The sequence below is a fragment of the Chrysemys picta genome, chromosome 24 (assembly GCF_011386835.1).
Source record: "Chrysemys picta bellii isolate R12L10 chromosome 24, ASM1138683v2, whole genome shotgun sequence".
Taxonomy (NCBI): domain Eukaryota; kingdom Metazoa; phylum Chordata; order Testudines; family Emydidae; genus Chrysemys; species Chrysemys picta.
Window position 1 is genome coordinate 5,113,141 of NC_088814.1, and position 20,372 is coordinate 5,133,512.

Consider the following 20,372-nt stretch of genomic DNA (forward strand, 5'->3'; position numbering starts at 1 on the left):
TATTTATAGTCTAGCCTCCATTATATAAATGACACAGGGATTTAATATCTTCAGTCAAGCTTTCAGATAATCAATAGATTATAATAGATATCGGGGGCATGATCCTGCTTTGCATAACAGGGAATTTTGGATACTTGTGGATGTACTGCAGTCACCCACAGGCAGGTACCGTGCTGGTACTCTAACTTTTCGCATTGCCTTATCAGTAACCAGTTTTCATTATATTATTTTTTTTACTTTGAGCTCAACCAAATTTAGTCAAGTCAAAGTGTGAGTGTTCGAGTGTAGATCATGGGCCACAAAGGACTGGGGCAAGACCTTTAGACCTATTTATGAGGTGCTGGAAGCTAAGCACAAGACTGTCAACCTATAAACTAATCCTGGTGCCACCATCTCTGAACATATCTAGTTGAAGAGGCACATTAGGCAGGCTTAGTAAGAGATTCAGACATGGAGATAGGCTACATGAACCTCCTCTGTAGCTGAACTATTAAATAAGAAAATTGTTTTAGCGTTGGCTATTGAGACTTTTTTGCTCTGTTCTTTTGAGCTAGAGTTGCAGACAAGATGTTGCTTGTTCTAACTACGCATTGTAAATCCCAGGTCAGCGTGGGCCACCCATCTGAAGTAGACGAAATATTTGATGCTATTTCTTATAGCAAAGGCGCATCTGTAATCCGAATGTTACATGACTACATTGGAGATGAGGTAAAAATGCACAATTCTATTGTGCACAATTCAATGCAGATTATTAGTAAAAACTCTTGTTGAACAGTTAAAAACAGGTATATGTTTGTGATTTCTGGTTGCTGAACGTTTATATTCCTGAACACTAATTCTCCCACTCAGTTTTGGGGAGTCATAACTACACTTCAAGAGGAAATGTAAACACCCTGAATAAATTCAAGGAGGAAGTAAACTATTGGGACAACATAGAAACATGATTGTTTAAAAGTTCCAAGTGCATTTGAAACTTGAATGCCATCTACCAACAATGCTACAAAGTCATTTTGCTGCCTAATGTCACGTCCTAGGGGAGTGGCAGATAAGTAAAACCGGTGCTAGGGATCCCTGGCGGGTGTGTGGAAGTAAGCGCACTGCACTCGGAGGACAATAAGCACCTCCTTTCTGGTGCAATTACATGTTTAATTGTATGTTTCTAGGATTTTCGGAAAGGAATGCATTTGTACTTAACCAGGTTCCAGCAGAGGAATGCAGCTACAGGTAATCAGCAGTTATTCTTGTACTTTATCCAGGAAAGCTCAACTCTGGAGAATTCAATTTTCGGCGGTATCTTGGGTTTCTAAAATACCCAGTTTCCCTGCTGAGTTGACTGAGATGCAAGGAAGTCAATAGACTTGCACTTGAGGTCATGTAATGAGTCAGTCGCTCAGCCTGGATTAGAACCCAATATACTCTTGGCTTTCTCCCAATCTGTTTCTCTAACCTCCGGAGTACACAGGCACAATGATCTGAAAGAGCTGCATTTACCCCAGTAAAGCTGCCTACGCAATAGTCGAATTCAGAATTTTTGCCCTTGAGGCTTTTTTCTAATGAGCGGTTGGTTTTTCAGAGTAAGTTGATAATTGGCCATTAAGGCTTCTGCAAATTTCCGTTTGCAGAACTGATCACATGTGGGATTAAACGGATCAAATGAGGTTGTGTCCAGCGTATCCTGGCACTTATTTCACATGGCGATTTACTGTGTATCGAAGTTCAAATGCTGAGGTGGAATAAGGGGCTCTCTGTGTCACTTAGGTACAAGTGATCCAGATGTTCAGTAATGCTCCTGGGCGTAATATGGGAAAGTATGTAGAGAAGAGAGCAGTTGTTTTTGAAGCCTGTTACAGTTCTGAATGTTTTATTACTTACTCCAGACATTTGGATAACAATGCATTACAAATGGTGCTCTTTGGAATCCTAATGAAGAGGTTGATGTTTTCCATGGGAGGTTTAAACTGCTGCTTATTCTAACTGCGTGATCTCTGTTATAGTGTAACTTTACAAAAATGGAGCATAAAACCCCAGAGGGAGGCATCTTTAACTTCTGATTAGGTATATTTGTGACAATAAGAATAAATAAAATGACACAAATTAGACTCCTGATGGTGCCAGTCTAGTGGCCTTAACAGCATTTAATGCGTGTTTAGATTTACATTTTTGTGTGTGTGTTTGGGGGAGGGGGGGATCTGGGAATTCTTAGACTGATGATTTTTCTTCTACAGAGGACCTTTGGGAGAGCCTGGAGAAATCCAGTGGTAAACCTATTGCTGCTGTAATGAGTACATGGACCAAACAAATGGGATTTCCACTCATTTATGTGGAAGCAGAGCAGGTAAATTGTGATGATAAACACAGAACATCATTAGATGCTTTGAAATTCTAGTTACACTAAATGTTCCTGTGCACTTCAGAAGAAAACATTACCTTTCTTGAGTGTCCTGGATCACTTTTAATAGTATCCAGTCATTTCAGAACGTTAACTTTCTTCTGTTTGATCAGGAGGCAGTGCAGTGACTTGCTTTTGTTCCGTGACAAAATCTGCCCCTGAAGGGAGGGAGAATGCTGTTAGATAGCATGTCACTTTTATGTTTAATCACACTGTTGGGGGGAGGGGTGTTATCGTATATTCTTCATAATTTAAAATTAGACTGGACAAAGTATCTTAAGTAGAGGAGCTTCTGTCACTTTCCTTGGGGAATGCTGTTCACAGCGGTATGGAGTTCATTCCCCTGATGCATCCAGCTCCAAGCACATTAAGTATCCTTTTTGTTCTGTGTGTGCATTAAGTATAGGGGGGAGAATACCTGGCGTGACTCACTTCTTATTCCAGTTTAATTACAATGACTTTAGGAGACTGGCCCTATCAATCTTCCTTGTGTTAATGAATCAGCTGTGGATTAAGATGCATGGCCAGTCTTGCTAGTGGGCTACAATCCCTAGGATCCTCGTAGTGTATGGCAAAGGTAGCCGTGATCCATTAGTAAGTCACTTTCTGAGTTAAATTCAAAGTGAATCCAGCAATCCTGTGGCTGAATGAATGATGTGAAGGACTGTATTAGCTCAGGTTTCTCAAAGGAAACATACCATCCAGGTTTATAGACAGGGATGTAGAAGCTTTACTGATGTTACTCCAATGTACTTGAAATAGTCTGTGCCCTCTGGGATTAACAGGGAGAAAATTGGTTAATGCAGGTGCTAAGATTTGAGATTGGGGAAATAATTCCTGAAAGAGTTTAATGAACTGCCATGATAGACTTCCTGTTTCTGAAATGGTACAGCCAGAAGACTGATCTGCCCTCAATTGCTCTGAAGTCTTTTGTGTTCTCTAGTGACCCATTTTCAGTTTGCTGTTTTTCTCGATATGGTTGGCAGCATTGTAAACATTCAGAGAGCGAGACTGTCTCAGACACCTGCAGGAATGAGGAGCTGAGATATGTGGTGGTTGAAATTAAAATGTGGAAACACTGCATAGAAATTAGTCTCTTGACCTCTAATTCTCTCTAATTCATCATACCTCATATACATTAAGAATGTTATAATGGGGCAGTAAAATTGGCAAATTATTCTCTGAGCAAGTGCATCATTAAAGTTAGATGCATCACACTGTTAGGACAGGATTACCGTATATTCTTCATAATTGAACATTAGAGTGGACAAAGTATCTTAAGTAGAGGGGCTTCTACCACTTTTCCTGGAAACTGTTCTCCAGTTTAATTAATCTCACTTTCAGTAAGTGTCCCCCTTTTTAATGTCATCCCCTTACTTTTAGTTCATACCATCCTATACAGTGTCTTTCCATCACTGATGTTACACATTTCAAATACTTGTTGGATGATTCTCATGTCCCTGTCATTAGTAGTTGCTTAGCCACTTAGTCACTTTTTATAAGCTAATGTTTCTATCACCACTAATTTTTCCTTTTTCTCTTAAAATCTAGTGTTGAGGCACTTATGACTTCATACAATATGTTAGGTCTCACTAACACTTTATAGACCACTATCTTCTACTATACTCGGATGCAGGGATAGGCAACCTATGGCACGTGTGCCAAAGGTGGCACGCAAGCCGATTTTCAGTGGCACTCACACTGCCCGGGTCCTGGCCACCGGTCGGGGGGGCTCTGCATTTTTAATTTAATTTTAAATGAAGTTTCTTAAATATTTTAAAAAACTTATTTACTTTACTTACAACAATAGTTTAGTTATATATTATAGACTTACAGAAGATCTTCTAAAAACGTTAAAATGTATTACTGGCACGCGAAACCTTAAATTAGAGTGACTAAATGAAGACTCGGCACACCACTTCTGAAAGGTTGCTGACCCCTGCTCTGATGTGATGAGCGTAAGAATGGCCACACTGGGTCAGGTCCGTCAAGCCCAGTGTTTTGTCTTCTGACAGCAGCCAATGCCAGATGCTTCAGAGGGAATGAACAAAATAGGGCAAGTTCAAGTGATCCACTCCCTTTGTCCAGTCCCATCTTCTAGCAGTTGGAGGTTTAGTGACACCCAGAGCATGGATTGCATCCCTAACCATCTTGTCTAATAGCCATTGATGGAACTGTCCTCCAGGAAGTGATCTAATTCATTTTTGAACCCAATTATACTTTTGGCCTTCACAGCATCCCCTGGCAATGAGTTCCACAAGTTGATTGTGCATTGTGTGAAGTACTTCCTTTTGTTTTAAACCAGCTGCTTATTAATTTCGTCAGGAGACACCCCAAGCTCTTGGGTTATGTGAGGGGGTAAATATCACTTCCCTATTTACTTTCTCCATACCATTCATGATTTTATAGATGCCTCTACTAATGTTGACCAAAGTTGTATTTGCCTTTCTTGGTGCCATGTTGCATTGCAAACATGTAGCTAACTTGTCTTTCATGTTCTATGGGAACCATAGTGGACCGTAACATCTTGAGGAATATTTACTATGGGTGCTACTGTCACGTCCTCTACTTTAATTCTGATTATTGGGGCTTTAACCTACAGTACTTTTCAAGCCCTATACTTTCAGGTTTAGAAGCACCTTTAAATGGAAAAGGGTGGACTTTACTTTGGTTTGACACTGTTTAAAATGGAGAATTACTCATTGAGGGGAAGTGCTATGTGTACCCATTCCGTCACACTTTAAATCATTGACAATCATCCCAGGCTTCTTTCTTCGTGCTTCCTGCAAGCTGGAACCCAATTCTCCACTCTGAAGCAAAAGTGGCAAGGCAACTTTAAAGAAAAATAAAGGATGAATGGATAACCTGTCCCGAGTCACCCCAGGGCTGAATGAGGATCCCTAAAAACTTGGCAAAGTTGGCATGCATTAGCTTGGGAAAAGTGCTGCCTGACAAATTTTGCCTGACTCAGGCAGGCTTTGGGGACCAGCCCTGTGTAACTAATGTGCCCAAGCTCCAGTAGAGGAGAAGTTCTCCCTCCAGTAGCTGTGCTAATGGACCACTTCCTGCCTTACCTGAAGAGCCTTTGATTGCACTTCTGAGTGTATTTTTGTGAGCATTTAATCTCTAAGATATGTGCTATATAACCAATTTGTCAGTCTTTCAAACCATTGGAAGCCTCATTTCCCTTCAGACTGTGGCAAAGCTGTCTCTGCCTCTACTCTTCATTAGTATTTTTATTACCTCTCTATTCTAGGAGTCCACCTGTAAAATCTCATTGCATGTAAATGATACTTTTTCTTCCAAAGCCTTTGACCTTAGCCCAGCACCGCTGTAACAGGCAATCTTCCGACGATATGAGTGCTCTGGTTCCTGTTAATTACAAGAAGCAGGAAACGACTTCCTGATACTGTTCTTTTCAGATTAGTCCTTCCAGGCACCAAATACCTGTTTCACTTTTCTCACTTGGCAGTTATCACCACTGCTGTAGTTGGGATTCTCTTGCATCTGATTTTCCTAAAATGAACATTTTTTTCTCTGCCTATTTTTTTTCCTTTTGTGTCTTGTCTTTACACTTGAATAGCCTCACAGAATCATACTATACCAGGGATTAAAATATATGGGCTTCTTTCTATCACCTGTTGTTTGAATTTTTTTATCTATTGGTTTCTAGAATATATTAGATAAAAATGTTTTTCTGCACTGAAGACACTTAACTGCCACGGTTACAGTTTGTCAGTCTTGGAGTAGGTGAGCCTGTGAAGAATGACCCTATTGTACTCCCAGTAGGTTTTCGGCATTGGTACAGATTAAGGACATGTTTGAATTTCAGCGGCTTTGATTCTGGTTCTCTGTGCCTGCAGTTATGGGACAGGCTGGGGACTTCAGATGAGGAACTCATACCTTAGTGACAACTGGAGGCCACTCTTGATAGTGGATCTGAAATCTCCATTCATCATTTTGGGGAATAATAATCAAATTAGGGGTGTTTCTAGTGGGGTTCTGCAGGGACTGGCCCGAGGCTCACCACGGTTCAACATGTTCATCAATGCTCTGGAAGTGAACGTAAAATGGCTGCTGATAAAATTTGCGGCTAACCCAAAGATTAGCGGAATGATAACGTATGACAATAGGGCAGTGATACTGAGGGATACTGGATGGCTTGGTAAGATGAGCCTGTTCCAACAAAAATGTGTTTTAATATAGCCAAATGCAGAATTATACTTCTAGGAACAAGGAATGCAAGTCATGCCTACGGAATGGGGGACTGCATCCTGGAAAGCAGTGATTTAGAGGTCAGAACGGATAAGCTACTCAACATGATCTCCCAGTGTGATGCTGTGGCAAAAAGGGCTAATGCAATCCTTGGATGTATAAACAGGGAAGTAGTGAGTTAGGAGTAGGGAGGTGATTTTAACTCTCTACGACACTGGGGAGACCAATACAGGAATACTGCATGCAGCATCAACCTTTGGAACAAACTGCCAAGGGGGATGTGGCAGATTCTTAATCTCTTGGTGTCTCGATTTATAGACTGGATGCCTTTTTAGAAGATACGCTTTTGCCCCACACAAGTGATTGTGCTTAATATAGGGGCAACTGGGTAAAATTGAATGGCCTGTGCTATGCAGAAGGTCAGACTAGATGATCTAGAAGTTCCTTCTGGCCTTAAACTCTATGGATCTTTAAATGTGCTGGGACTCTGTCCTGAATCTAGTGAATGATACCCTAGTATCCATTTCCAGCTGTGTTGCTTGCTAGTTTAAAAAAAAAAAAAAAAAACCTCTGCCCCAATTGATTTGAGCAGTGGGAGAAGGGGAACTGGGAAAAAAAACATTTTCCAGTTATTCTGAGTTTTCATGTCAATGTTCTTCCATCATGGAAGTTTTTGAAATCGATACTACTCTAGCATTTATTTTCCATTTTTAGCAAGAAGAGGACAAAGTTCTGAAGTTAGTCCAGAAGAAGTTCTGTGCCAGTGGACCATATAGCGGTAAGATGAAGGCTAATAGCAGGAGTCGAGCCGTGCATCATATTGTATGCCGCGCCAGCACTTCCGTGAAACTCAACTCTTGCACTGTCTGATTGCACAGGCAGGTGCCCTTTTAGGATTTAGATTTTTTTTAAATACTTGTTAAAACCCAAAGTTAAGCTAAGCCCTGGGTGCGCTTGCATTTTTAGAGTATGTCTATGCTGCAAAGAAAAACCCAGCGCCGAGTCTCAGAGCCCAGGTCGATTGACTCAGCCTCACTGGGTGTGGGGTTCAAAATAACAGTGTAGACGCTTGGGCTTGGGCTGAAGCCCAGATTCTGACACCTACGGCAGGGAAGGAATCGGAGCCCAAATGTCAGTCGACCCAGGCTCTGAGACTCGGCTCTGTGAGTTTTTCCTCAGCAGTGTAGATGTATCCTGAGTCTGCATGTTATTATCACATGTATGGGGGAGGGACTTGCACCTGTAAAATGCTTTTATATTATCGTAGCAAGATGTTTAAACCTTTGTTCAATATCCAGTCTAGGGCCTTGACTGCCATCTTAAAGAGCTCATCTTATGGGCCTCAGTAACCGAGTAAATTCTCCATGTATAAGAGCAAGCACAAGCTTGTCGTTTATAATTTAAGTAGCTACAACTGCTGGTTAGCTACTGCATGTACAGAAATTAAAATGTTTTATTTCAGAAGTGATATATGGACTCCTGTTGTCAGATCCTAAAATGATCCTTTTCTCTCAGAATCGTTGCCATTTTTCTGACTGTCAGAATAAGCTGACTTTAAACTGTTGTGTTCAATTGGCCACTGAAACCTGCTGGAACATCAGCCTGAACCTCTGTGTCGAGTAGTGTCTGCTACCTCCTTTCCTCAGGCTTCATTTTTCCTTTCCCGTGTTTAGGGGAGGACTGCCCTCTGTGGATGGTCCCCATTAGTATTTGTACAAGCGATGACCCCAGCTGTGCCAAAATGCAAGTGCTGATGGACAAGCCAGAGCTGACGTTGGTTTTGAAAGATGTTAAACCAGGCCAGTGGGTGAAGGTGAGTTTGTGCAGAAGGGAACATATGCATGAGACTTTAATTCAACCTCACTGAGATGTTCCATTATGCTTCATTCGGTCCATTTGTTTTCCTTTCCTACTCTTTTGTGTTGCAAGCTTGCTGTGCTTCTGGTGGGTCTTGTCGGTTGCATTACCCTGCACTGGCTCTGCTCCATAGCGCCTGCTTAGTGAGGTCCTTTCCCTTTGAGGGTTTGCTTCCAAGAGCGTTCTAGACAACGTAAACTCAGACCATTTAGGAGTCCACGCTTGGAAAAGCTGAGCGATGCCATTAAACTGAGGCAGCTTTTGAATTGAACTGTGGTGGCTTCTTGTGCATCCCCATAGCAACCACAGCTTAACTAAGCCCATCCTGGCCCAAAATAGTCCTGTTTATCTTCACGAGTGTGTAGAGTTTTTACTGGCTATTACCAGGCCAATACAGATCTGCAAGTGAAAAATTCAGCGTTAAGGTCTTCTGTAGATAGTGGTGCGTGTATCAGAATCTAAATGTCAAAACTGAAAAACACTTACCTTGTTGGATTGCTGTCATATGAACTACTTAGGTTAAGGAATAATCATTCTTAAGGTAGAGAAGTACTTTGAAAGGTGACTCCATGAAATAACATTATGGGCCAGTCTCTCACTGATTCCATATCAAATGGGCGCTGTCCCATTCTCAACCTTCAGCTACTAAACACCTTAATCAGGAAATCCAAATTCCATACGGTAACACTGGTATCAATTATCCCATCTCTCCCCCACGGGGCCTGGTTTGTGACTCTTGGCATGGATGCCTACTTCCACATCGACATTCATCCGGCCCACCAGAAATTTTTCCATTTCCAGCTAGGACATCACCACTACCAATTCCACGTCCTTCCTTTCGTCATAGCAACGGCTCCGTGAGTCTTCATGAAAGTCTTTGCCATCATAGCAGCACAAATACGCTGCCTCGGCTACTCTGTGTACTCCTACTTGGACAAATGAATCCTTGTCGTGCTATCCCGACAAGAACTCACCTCTGCCATCCTCACCTTTGCACTCTCCTGACATCTCTAGGTATTTGCATCAGCGAGGACAAGTCAGTGCTCCTGTCTACACAGATGATTCCATTTGTTGGGGCATGGCTCGACCCCATTGTGGCATGAGCCTTCCTCCCAATGGACGGCCACTCTGAGAGCCATAATTGCAGACCTGCATCTCAAGCCGCGCGCCATGGTCTGCTGTTCGTTCTCTCTCTCGCTCTCTTTTCTTAGACATACCTCCGTCACACCACACACAAGTCTGCACATGTGTGTCCTCCACCTGTGGCTCCTCTCCATCTACATACCCAACAAGGACCATTTGGGGCCAGAATTGTTGTTCTGTAAACAGTTCTGGCCTCCCTCATGTGGTGGACTGATCCTTCCAAGGTCATGGTCGGGACCCCCTTCATCTTTCCCACCCTGCAGGCCACTATCACAACAGACACCTCCCTCGTGGGTTGGGGAGCCCATCTAGACCATCACATAGTCCAGGAGGGTTGGATGCCACAAGAGGTCAGAATGCACATAAATGTGCTGGAACTGAGGGCAGTCCATTTTGCATGCCAGGCATTTCTTCCTCTCATTTGGTCTCGGCACATTCAATTGCTCTACAACAACATCGCAGCGGTCGTGTACATCAAGCCGGGTGGTGCCAAGTCTCCCGCCTTCTGCAATGAGTCCATCCACTTTTGGAACTGGTGCATCAAACACCACATGACGCTCCAAGCCACATACCTCCCAGGCACCCAAAATTCCCTAGCTGACACACTCAGAAGGACTCTACCTTGACCATGAGTGGGAGTTACACAAAGTCAGACTCTGATACGTCTTCCACAAATGGGGCATCCCACGGGGGCCCCTTTGCTAACCAAAAGCTGCCCCTTTATTGCTGTGGGGAGTCAGAGGGGAAGATTCACAGGGCGACACTCTTTTCCTCTCCTGGACAGGTGACCTCCGCTATGCCTTTTGCCCTCATTCCCCTCCTCCCACAAGTGTTATGCAAGATCTGACGGGACCAAGCTACCGTCATACTTGTAGACCTGTTCTGGCCACACCAGTTCTGGTTCACAGACCTCCTCATACTCTCCACTCACTCGCCACTTTGCCTCCGCTCACTCCCAGATCTCCTGACACAAGATTGGGGCCAGGTTCGACACCCTAACCAGGCACTTTTCACCTCGACCTGGTATTTGGATGGGGCTCAAGGGTAGACAGAGCCTGCTACACCCCAGTGTGAGGCATCCTTAACCAAGGCAGGAGGGCATCCCCCAGGGCCAGCTACGTGGCAACAGTTCATCTTGTGGGCTGTCTGCCATCAACACCCACCGAGTGTGGTATTTATCGTCCTCGACTACCTTCTTGATCTCAGAATGTCAGGCCTTTTCAATTGCAAGACCTCTGAGTCCATTTGGTGGCGCTCGGTGCCCCTCGCTCTTCCCTCCCGCATGGACAACGCCTCTATGTTTACACATCTTACCACCATCCATTTCATGAAGGGTTTACTCAATACCTTCTTGCCAGTACTCAAGCTCACACCCCTGTGGGACCTTAACCTCGTTCTCTCCACCCTCGCAAAGCAACCTTTTGAGCTGCTGACAACGTGCTCCCTCTCTCACCTCTCCATGAAGGTGATATTTTTGTTGGCCATCACCTCAGCTAGATGGGTCAGTGAGCTGGTGGCCATGATGGCAGATTGCCCTTATAGATTGCCCCATGATGGAGTCATGGCACACTCTACGCAAGCAAAAGCAGCCATGTCAGTCTGGCTCACGGATGTCTCGTGGCAAGACATCTGTCATGCAGCAACTGGCGCTCCGTACACACGTTCACGTCTCACTATGCCATTGCCCAAGTGGCGGCTGCAGGTGCTGCTGTAGGCCGTGCCATACTGCAGACTGCCTGTCCTCGCACCTGCCTTCGCACTGCTCACTACTCACCTTGTATGGAATATGCATAGGGACTATCACTCAAAGAGGAGAGGAGGTTGCTTACCTCTAATTGGAGGTTCTTCGAGATGTGTGGTCCCTATTTGTATTCCAATACCTGCCCTCAATCCCCTCTGCTGCTGACTGGAGTACTCAGCAGTAAGAGGGATACTGGAGAAGCGTTGATCCACACAACCTATTATACCTTCGGCTGCGAGCATGAGGGGATGCACAACGCACGTGTTGGTCAACAGACACTGCTAAGAAAACCTTCCGGACTCAGGTGCATGGCGCACATGTGCACCCACATATGGAATACACGTAGGGACCATACATCTCGAAGAACCTCCAGTTACAGGTAAGTAACATCCTCTTTTCCTGCTGGCAGTTCTTCCAAGTTCACCTTGGAATCAGAGAATGAAGCTGAGTTCCTTCCTCCTCACCAGTAATAAGAGTGCATAACTTAAAAGACAATGGACTTACACGTTTGTCAGTGAGGGCGGGACTTGACTTGCGATATCTGTGATAGTTAGTGATGCCTGAGAAGGAAGGAACCCAACCCAAGGTGAACTTGTAAGGCTAGCAGGTAACAAAAAAACATAGTTGTGTTTAGTATCAGAGGGGTAGCCATGTTAGTCTGAATCTGTAAAAAGCAACAGAGGGTCCTGTGGCACCTTTAAGACTAACAGAAGTATTGGGAGCATAAGCTTTCGTGAGTAAGAACCTCACTTCTTTCTTTCACTTGCATCTGAAGAAGTGAGGTTCTTACCCACGAAAGCTTATGCTCCCAATACTTCTGTTAGGGTACGTCTATACCCAGCCGCTAGTTCGGCGGCTGGCAATCGAACTTCTGGGTTCGACTTATCGCGTCTTGTCTGGAAGTGCTCGCCGTCGACTGCGGTACTCCAGCTAGACGAGAGGAGTACCGCGGAGTCGACGGGGGAGCCTGCCTGCCGCGTGTGGACCGAGGTAAGATCGAACTAAGGTACTTCGAACTTCAGCTACGTTATTCACGTAGCTGAAGTTGTGTACCTTAGTTCGATTTGGGGGTTAGTGTAGACCAAGCCTTAGTCTTAAAGGTGCCACAGGACCCTCTGTTGCTTTTTATAGTTGTGTTTGTAAACTGAGATCATTTGATATGGTCTCAGTGAGACACATCTGGAACCCTACAATGTCATTTCAGAGTCACTTTTCAGAATAGAGCTGCATGGTGGTGCTTGATCTCTGGTCCTGTGGTGTTCAAGGGTTGTTCTATTTGTGGTGTGTTGGGACTTGACAGATTTGACTCCTGCTTGTTTCAGTTGTGTTACTATCTTCTTGAGAAGAGATTTTGCATTCCTCTTACTGGCTAGAGGAGGAACACTGCATCCTTGGACTCCAACACAGGGAATTCTAAGAGGTTTAAAGTGGGGAGCGTAGCGCCCTGGGTGGGGTCCACCAAGATTAACCTTCAGATATGCCCGTTGAGAATGGGAGAAGCAGAGTAGAGATCATATTGTCTGAAATATCACTTTGCCCTTCTGAGAGAGAATCACCATCCTTTGTTTTGCTTCGCTAAATCAGCCCACTCCCTGGTGCAGTTACACCTGCAGAGGTATGAACTTCCCTCTGTCCTGTTTGGGTGATAAATTCAAAGCCTGGCTGAGCTCCTTTATATCTTAACACGGTTAAACCAGCCCAGACGTGTGAACACCCAGCTTGAGTCATTGAAATGTAATATTATTTCAGCTGACGTGCCGTTTATCACGTTTACTTATCACACAGCACTTTTACACAGGACAGAGACGTTTAGTTGTCTTTCTGCAGGAAGTAGAAAGAGATCTGCAAACTTGATTTGGACGGTTTCTAAATATTGCATTGGCATTGCCATTGCCAGTATCAGAATTGAATTGAGCTGGTTGTGGAGTGACGTTAGATGCCGCAGTTTTTGTTCTTCCTCTGTACTTAGATGTGTGTCTACACTGCAGTCCCCTTCGCTGATTCCTCCAAGACCCAGAATGCTGCGGTCTGCCTTCAGACATATACAGATGCATGTCCATGTCACCCCATCCTCAAACAGCTCCACTGACACTCTGTTCGCTTTAGGCTTCCATTCAGAATTGCCCTCCTTGTTATGGAGTTGATCCAGTCTACCTCAGGGAACTAGTTTCTCTCTGCTCTCTTCCCCACTAATTTTAAATACTAGCCTCTGTCTCCCCCACATAAACTCACCACTAATGGTGCAAGAGCTTTCACCTCTGCTGCTTCTGCCATTCTGGATATCTCTGCTTCAGCACACCTTATTTCAGATCTGTTCTCCCTTGTTCATACCTCTTAATTTCTTTTTCCCTCTGTGCTGTGCAAAATAGTTACGATTTTTAAATGACTGCATGGCTGATTCTGCTGCATGTACAGACAAGGACTATTTGAAAACTGTTTCCATATACTCCAGAAGGACAACAGTGTGCTTATTTATTCAGTGCTGGTAATGTTGGTTTTGTTTTGGTGTATTTCAGTTAAACCTGGGAACAGTAGGGTTTTACCGTACTCAGTACAGCCCTGACATGCTGGAGAGTTTAATACCAGCGATCCAAGACCTCTCCCTACCCCCTGTGGACAGGCTTGGGCTGCAGAATGATCTCTTCTCTCTGGTGAGCAACATGCTTCCTGCCCTAGGTTGTCCGCTTTGCAGATGATGATGAACTACAGTTACTGTAGCTATCAGTGTCTGAAGAGCCAGGCTCTGTTCCTGGAGTCAAAGCACCTTTGGGATTACTGTATACAGAGGATTATTAATGAGCTTTGCAAGTTAGAACTTGTAGTATAAATTTAAATCCTGTGGCACGAACCTGAACCTGCAACTCTGTTTTGCTGTTTCCCGCAGGGGTGTTTCACACTTAGTGGGTTTTTTTATAAACAAATAGTATCTGGAAAACTTCCCTTGCTTCTCTCACCTGGGTCAGGATTAGTTCCTGATCCCTAAAAGGGTTTTGAGTAAAGGGCTTGTTGGGGAAGCTTGTCAACTGTCTACCCTCTGGGGACAGAATCCATTTTTATGTCCCATCTACTATACACTTTTTTTGGAAACTGCAGAGGGTTTGAGCATTAGATATGAAACAGTCGACCCCCCTTCTCCTTTCCTGAAATTGGCTAGATAAGGTTCTCTTTTGCTGAAAGAAATGACTGGTGGTTTTGGACACAGTGTCAAAGCACAGATTTGCATTAAAGCAAGGTGTACCAGCTTTGAGTATCACCTTTAGAAGATACAAATGTCCCATAAGGTGGGCTCTTGGAGCAGTTAGCGCCTGTAACTGAAGTCATACTTTCTTATATTGCCGGTCAGCAATCAGTTGAGGGATTTAAACACAATTTTGAGACTACATTGACTTCCTGCAACTTTAGAGATAGAAGTAGTCCTAAGCTTGTAAAGTATGCCACGGTTTAGCTGCTACAGTTTTTAAGGAGAAGCTGTCAGTAGTTTTGGCCTGTAGCTTAGGTATTGTAAACTGCTCGGAACAAAAATATTTTCATGACACTTTTTTTTAAAAAACAGTTATTTAATTCTTTTCTCATAGTGCTGGAAACAACAATTTTGTGCTAGCGCACAAGAACTGGGAAATGAAACTGACTTCCCTAGTTTCCCTGTCCCAACTGAACGAAGGGCAAAAAGTAAACAGCAAAAATGGTAACAAGTAAAATTTAGATGTTTAATCCAAAATGAGGTTTCAGTGGATACAGAATCTGACAGGGAGAAAGGAAGGTCTCAGGGGGAGGGGTCTGTTTTCAGCCCTAACACAAACATACTGTGACTTTGAGAAAGTTGCTTAAGCTCTGTCCCTCGATTTTTCCCATTATTATCCTTAGCTTCCTTTTTATAAAGTGCTTTGTCTGCAGTTCAGTGCACTCTGGGTGCTGTGTATTATTAATAAGGCAGGTGAGAAACTCTCAATAGACCCATCTTGACACTATCTTTCTCCACACACAAGTGCAGCTCACATTCTGACCCTGTAGACTGTGAAGAGGAAAGAATGTTAAATAACTATGTGGTGAACTATTGACTGTTTCAGTTCTGTTTGGAGATGAGATTAATTTGTCTCTTTTCCTCTCCCAGGCCCGAGCTGGAATCATTAGCACTGTAGATGTTCTAAAAGTCATGGAGGCTTTTGTGAATGAGCCCAATTATACTGTGTGGAGCGACCTGAGCTGTAACCTGGGGATTCTCTCAACTCTCTTGTCCCACACAGACTTCTATGAGGAAATCCAGGTGTTTGTGAAAGATGTCTTTTCACCCATAGGAGAGAGGCTGGGATGGGACCCCAAACCTGGAGAGGGTAGGAGATTTTTTTATGCTATGGAATTTAATAGTGGGTTTGAAATACTGCTATATGGTGAATAGGTTAAAAAATTTTGGGGGGTGCAAAGCATTTTGAGGGATGGGGCATTGCTGCTGGTGTGTTTAGAAAAATGTTCCTCGTGTTTTCCTGCTGCAGTTAAAGCCAGCTAACATGGTAAAATCCATCTCAGCATGATTCTCTGCACCTTGAAAGGTCTCTTACCCTAGCTATGAGTCTGATAGTGCAAAGATTGCAAGGCCAATGAAAATCTTTATGCATGCACTACTTGTCCTGGACTAATCTGAGTCACTGTTGTAGCAAAGCACTGACAGGTATAATCCCCATTTGAGCCTAACTTCAGTTAGGCCAGATTACAGATCTACCTATTTGTGTCTAGCCTTCAAAATCCCCTTCTCATGAACCTCTACTCAAAAATCAATGCACTCTCCAGCAGAACCAGGGGAGTGGAAAAGATCTAGCTTTTTTACATAGTTTACAAGGATGTGGAAGAGAAGACAATTGTGCATTTATAGCCTGCCCTAATGGCTGTAGGTCGTGAATGGAGCTGCTAAAATATTGTCCCAAATTAATTTTTCTCTCTTCCTTACCCTTGTTTATCAGGTCATCTGGATGCACTTCTGAGGGGCCTGGTTTTGGGAAAACTAGGAAAAGCTGGGCATAAGGCAACATTAGAAGAAGCGCGACGTCGGTTTAAGGACCACGTAGAAGGAAAACACATCCTGTCAGCTGACCTGAGAAGTCCTGTAGGTTACTGTGAACTCTACTTCCTAATGGAGCCAATCCCATTTTCACTCTGCCTCTTGTTCTGTACCAAACTGTTGTATTTACGGTGACCAGAATTAGTATGAGTCCCATACTGCAGCACTGCCTGCCTAGGTTTTTGTCCCTGAATTAGGTTTGTACAGAGCGGATCTTGCCTTTTGTTTTTGGAATTTTGCTTCTAGCAAGTTTGCAATCCTCCTCATTGCTTTGGAACTTATTAGTGAACTGATCCCCATCCCCTTTGGCAAGCTAGCAGAAATCAGTACCACAGAATTAAGGTTGCTTGGTAAATGCATTTCTGCTGTGCCCTATATTGAATTGTGGCTGGCTCCAAGTCAGTAATTCACAGTTTAATCCTTAAATTGCTGGCTTTCTCCAGGCAGCTGACTGAATGCTTATAGGTGTTTAGTCTCATGAGGACTAAAATGCTTTATTTAACTGAAATAATTGGGCTTAACATAGGAGTATTTGGATAAAATTCAGTGGCCTGTGATATATAGGACGTGAGAGCAGATGATCTAATGGTCCCATCTGGCCTTAAACTCTGTTAATCTTTGTATATCTGTCACCAGTGAGTTAATGTAGTTTAATAAAACATTTACTCTTTCACTAGTCTGCTATTTAGCATGTCTAAGGCAAGTGCCACAAAAACCCTAATTATCTCTATCCCCAGATCAGGGGTTGAAAATCACATTGGTCTGAGACTGACTAGATCAAAGGGTTGATAAGTTTTAAGATCAGATATCTTGTGAATTACCAGAACCAGGAATGGTTTGTGCCTTATCCCACTGGAAATCACTTCACTGTCATCGCTTTCTTGTGACTGCCTCCTGGCACCACTGTCCCATGTTTAATTTCCAACATGATTTTAGCAGCCAAAATCTCTCTCTCCCTTTTCTAGTTAGATTAAAGCTTGATAGCATTTTTTAAAGTATTGATTTCTAGCTTTGAGGTGTCCTGAAATGTGACTTGAAGCAGGAGGGCAAGGAGTAAGACAGATCTTTAAAGTCCACTATCTTGTGACTTGCTGCGGCTGGGCCAGTACAGATCTTTTCAGGACCAGTAAACTTCTCCAAGATCTGGTCTCAGACCACTGATGAGAGAAATTTATTATTGCAGATCGCTTATATTGTAAGAGAACTCCTACGGGTACTCTTGTGTATAATATCTTACCTATAGCCTATTCATCCATGTTGCCATCTTTCCTCTGTCTTTCCATTTCTAAAAGCCTGCTTTTCAAGGAACCTTCCTTGTTTGTGTTCTCTCTTAGGTATATGTAACTGTTTTGAAGCATGGAGATGGTGCTACTTTAGACACTATGCTAAAGGTGAGTGCGCTCTTGTTGCCTTATGTTCCTGTCACCTCAAGATCTGTCCATTTATACAGCCAGGAACTAAATGTTCTTCCTCACAAACTGATCTATGAGGCAGTTTGTCTGAAGCTAGTGTCGCTCCCATCTTCTGCAGTGACGTGGAAACTAGTTTGCCACAGAACTGTTTGGTTACAAATAGTGTTAAGGTGCCATCTAGTGGGCTCCTACACCTGTTTTCTTAAAATAATGTACCATTGCTCAAAGGAGTGGTGCCTGCTTGACCCTATGTAAACTAAGTGGTGAGTAGTCCAGTGCAGATTACCAGTTGGCTATATGCCCCATTGCTGGGAAGCTAATGTGGAGAGCTGTGGGAGTATTCATAGCCGCGTAGTACCACATGGCCACTTCATAATCTTCTATACTTGAGTGCCAGCCATTCAGCTCCAGTATATTGCGAATGATTTACTGTACAGGGTAAGAATCCACATAAGGATTGCTCCTAATCTGTGCTGTGTTTAACATTGCTTAATCTTGTTCCCTGAAGCTACACAAACAAGCAGATATGCAGGAGGAGAAGAACCGAATTGAGCGAGTCCTCGGAGCCATCTCTCAACCTGAACTGATCCAAAAAGTTCTGACCTTTGCACTTTCAGTAAGTTATCGGATGGGTTGGTGCTTGTCTACTTCATGGGAACAGGGCTGTTATAGAGCACCTTGAGGTAGTAGGATGGACGGCTCTAGGGTAGGGTGAAGTATCAGAACTGCTTTTGAAAAGGACCCACCAACCTTTGGCCTTGTTGCCAAATCTTCTAGAGTCGTACTGTATCCCATGGTTAATGCGGCATAGACCTCTCAAGACCCCAGTGTCAGGCCCAAGAGGGGTATCGAGGGAGAGCGTGAAGGGGTGTCACCTGTCTTTGTATTTTAATGTTCAGCCCTAGACTGAGGATCTCTGCTCTGAGGCCCCAGGGTTAGTCATTCTCCTGTTTAACTAGTGTCAGCTCTTCCTCATGGATTGGCTTGTTGTTCTCTACCTTAAAAAGCCAAAAGGTGTACAGCCTGGGAGAACAGAAGCTGATAGATGCTGTCTACGAGAGCAACCTCTGAAAAGTGCCTTGGGAAATAAAGCAAAGGGTCTGTTTCCGAGGACACTGGCTTGAATGTTTGCTTCCTCCTTGTTTGCAGGAAGAGGTACGTCCCCAGGATACCGTGTCTGTTATCGGTGGAGTGGCTGGAAGCAGCAAGCAGGGAAGAAGAGCTGCTTGGAAATTTGTAAAGGACAATTGGGAGGAACTTTATAATCGCTATCAGGGTGGATTCTTAATATCCAGACTAATAAAGGTGTGTGCAGTTGCCCGGAAACTTTGGGCGTGTCGTTAATAACATCTAGACAGTTCTAATTAAAATGGTTCTCCGGGCTTAAAAACTAAATATTCTTATCCCTTTTCAGCTATCGGTGGATGGATTTGCAATTGATAAAATGGCTGCAGAGGTTAAGGTAAGACTCCTCTTGCTTTAATCTTGTCCTCTAACATCACGACAGAGTGACTAGCTTTCTTTGACAGAAACAGGAGTGGGGGAGCCTGAGATGCCTGATTTCAAATCCCAGCTTTGTCTCTTGACTCTGGCTGTGATTTTGGGCACTTAACCTCTGTTTCTCAGGTCTTGTCAACATGAGAAAGTTTCACTGGTTTAAGTAAATGGGTTTTTAACCTGATTTAGTTGAACCAGTGCAAACCCCCTGTGTGGACGCTTACTTTGGCTTAGTTTAATCTGATGCCTATTCAAGTCAAAGTAAACTGCAGTAAACCTGGTTTGAACTAGAATAAGTGTCCACATAGCTTTTTGCACCCGTTTAACTAAATTGGTTTAAAATCATCCCACTAGGTAAACTGGTGCAACTTTTGTTATGTAGACTAGCCCTGTTTCCACCATTTGTAAATTGGAATGAAAACCTCCATATGTCAGAAGCGGCGGGGTGGTTAACTATCTAATGTTCATCTTTTTACGATGTAAGTTAGTGAGAGTTGGACAGCAGCGTGGTTTGAGCCAGGATGAGGAGCCAGAGAGTCATTTGCCAGTGTACAGCTACATTGGGGCAAGCCGGAACGTTTGCAGACAGTCTGATGTCAGAGTATGTGGCTGGCTCAAGGTGACAAGCTTCGGCCATTGAATCTGAGCGGCACCCATATACTGAGAGTTCAAGGCCTGTCCGTGGCAGCTTTCTGAAAATGTGTTGTGGACAATATTTGCTCTTTGCCTGCAGAGGCTTCTTCTGGAAAGAAATATCAGATGTCACATGGCCCTTTTTAAAACGTGTCGTCGTAGCCCTGCTGGTCCCAAGGTATTAGAGAGACGTGATGAGGGAGGTAATATCTTTTATTGGACCAACTTCTCTCACCAACAGAAATTGGTCCAATAAAAGATATTACCTCACCCACATTTCCTCCTTTATTAGAACAGTCATAGCAAACCTCAAATGATATTTTTCTCCCACAAATGCTATAGAAAAATCTAACCGTGCACAAACGACAATAACCATTTAGAAATGATACTCCAAGCCAAAAGACAGTTTTTGTAGACCTTTTTCATCTCTGT

The 20,372-nt window shown here is 43.6% G+C and overlaps 1 protein-coding gene across 1 annotated transcript in view; it reads left to right on the forward strand.

The window, feature by feature from the left end:
• NPEPPS (aminopeptidase puromycin sensitive) overlaps positions 1–20,372 on the forward strand; it is a 60,499-nt gene that overhangs the window by 37,255 nt on the left and 2,872 nt on the right. The window contains exons 11-22 of the mRNA XM_005301860.4: positions 604–708; positions 1,164–1,224; positions 2,226–2,335; positions 7,319–7,382; positions 8,278–8,417; positions 13,862–13,996; positions 15,457–15,676; positions 16,301–16,443; positions 17,733–17,789; positions 18,319–18,426; positions 18,960–19,115; positions 19,225–19,272. Of these exons, the coding sequence (XP_005301917.2) occupies positions 604–708; positions 1,164–1,224; positions 2,226–2,335; positions 7,319–7,382; positions 8,278–8,417; positions 13,862–13,996; positions 15,457–15,676; positions 16,301–16,443; positions 17,733–17,789; positions 18,319–18,426; positions 18,960–19,115; positions 19,225–19,272 (1,347 nt within the window). The remainder of the gene's footprint in view (positions 1–603; positions 709–1,163; positions 1,225–2,225; positions 2,336–7,318; positions 7,383–8,277; positions 8,418–13,861; positions 13,997–15,456; positions 15,677–16,300; positions 16,444–17,732; positions 17,790–18,318; positions 18,427–18,959; positions 19,116–19,224; positions 19,273–20,372) is intronic.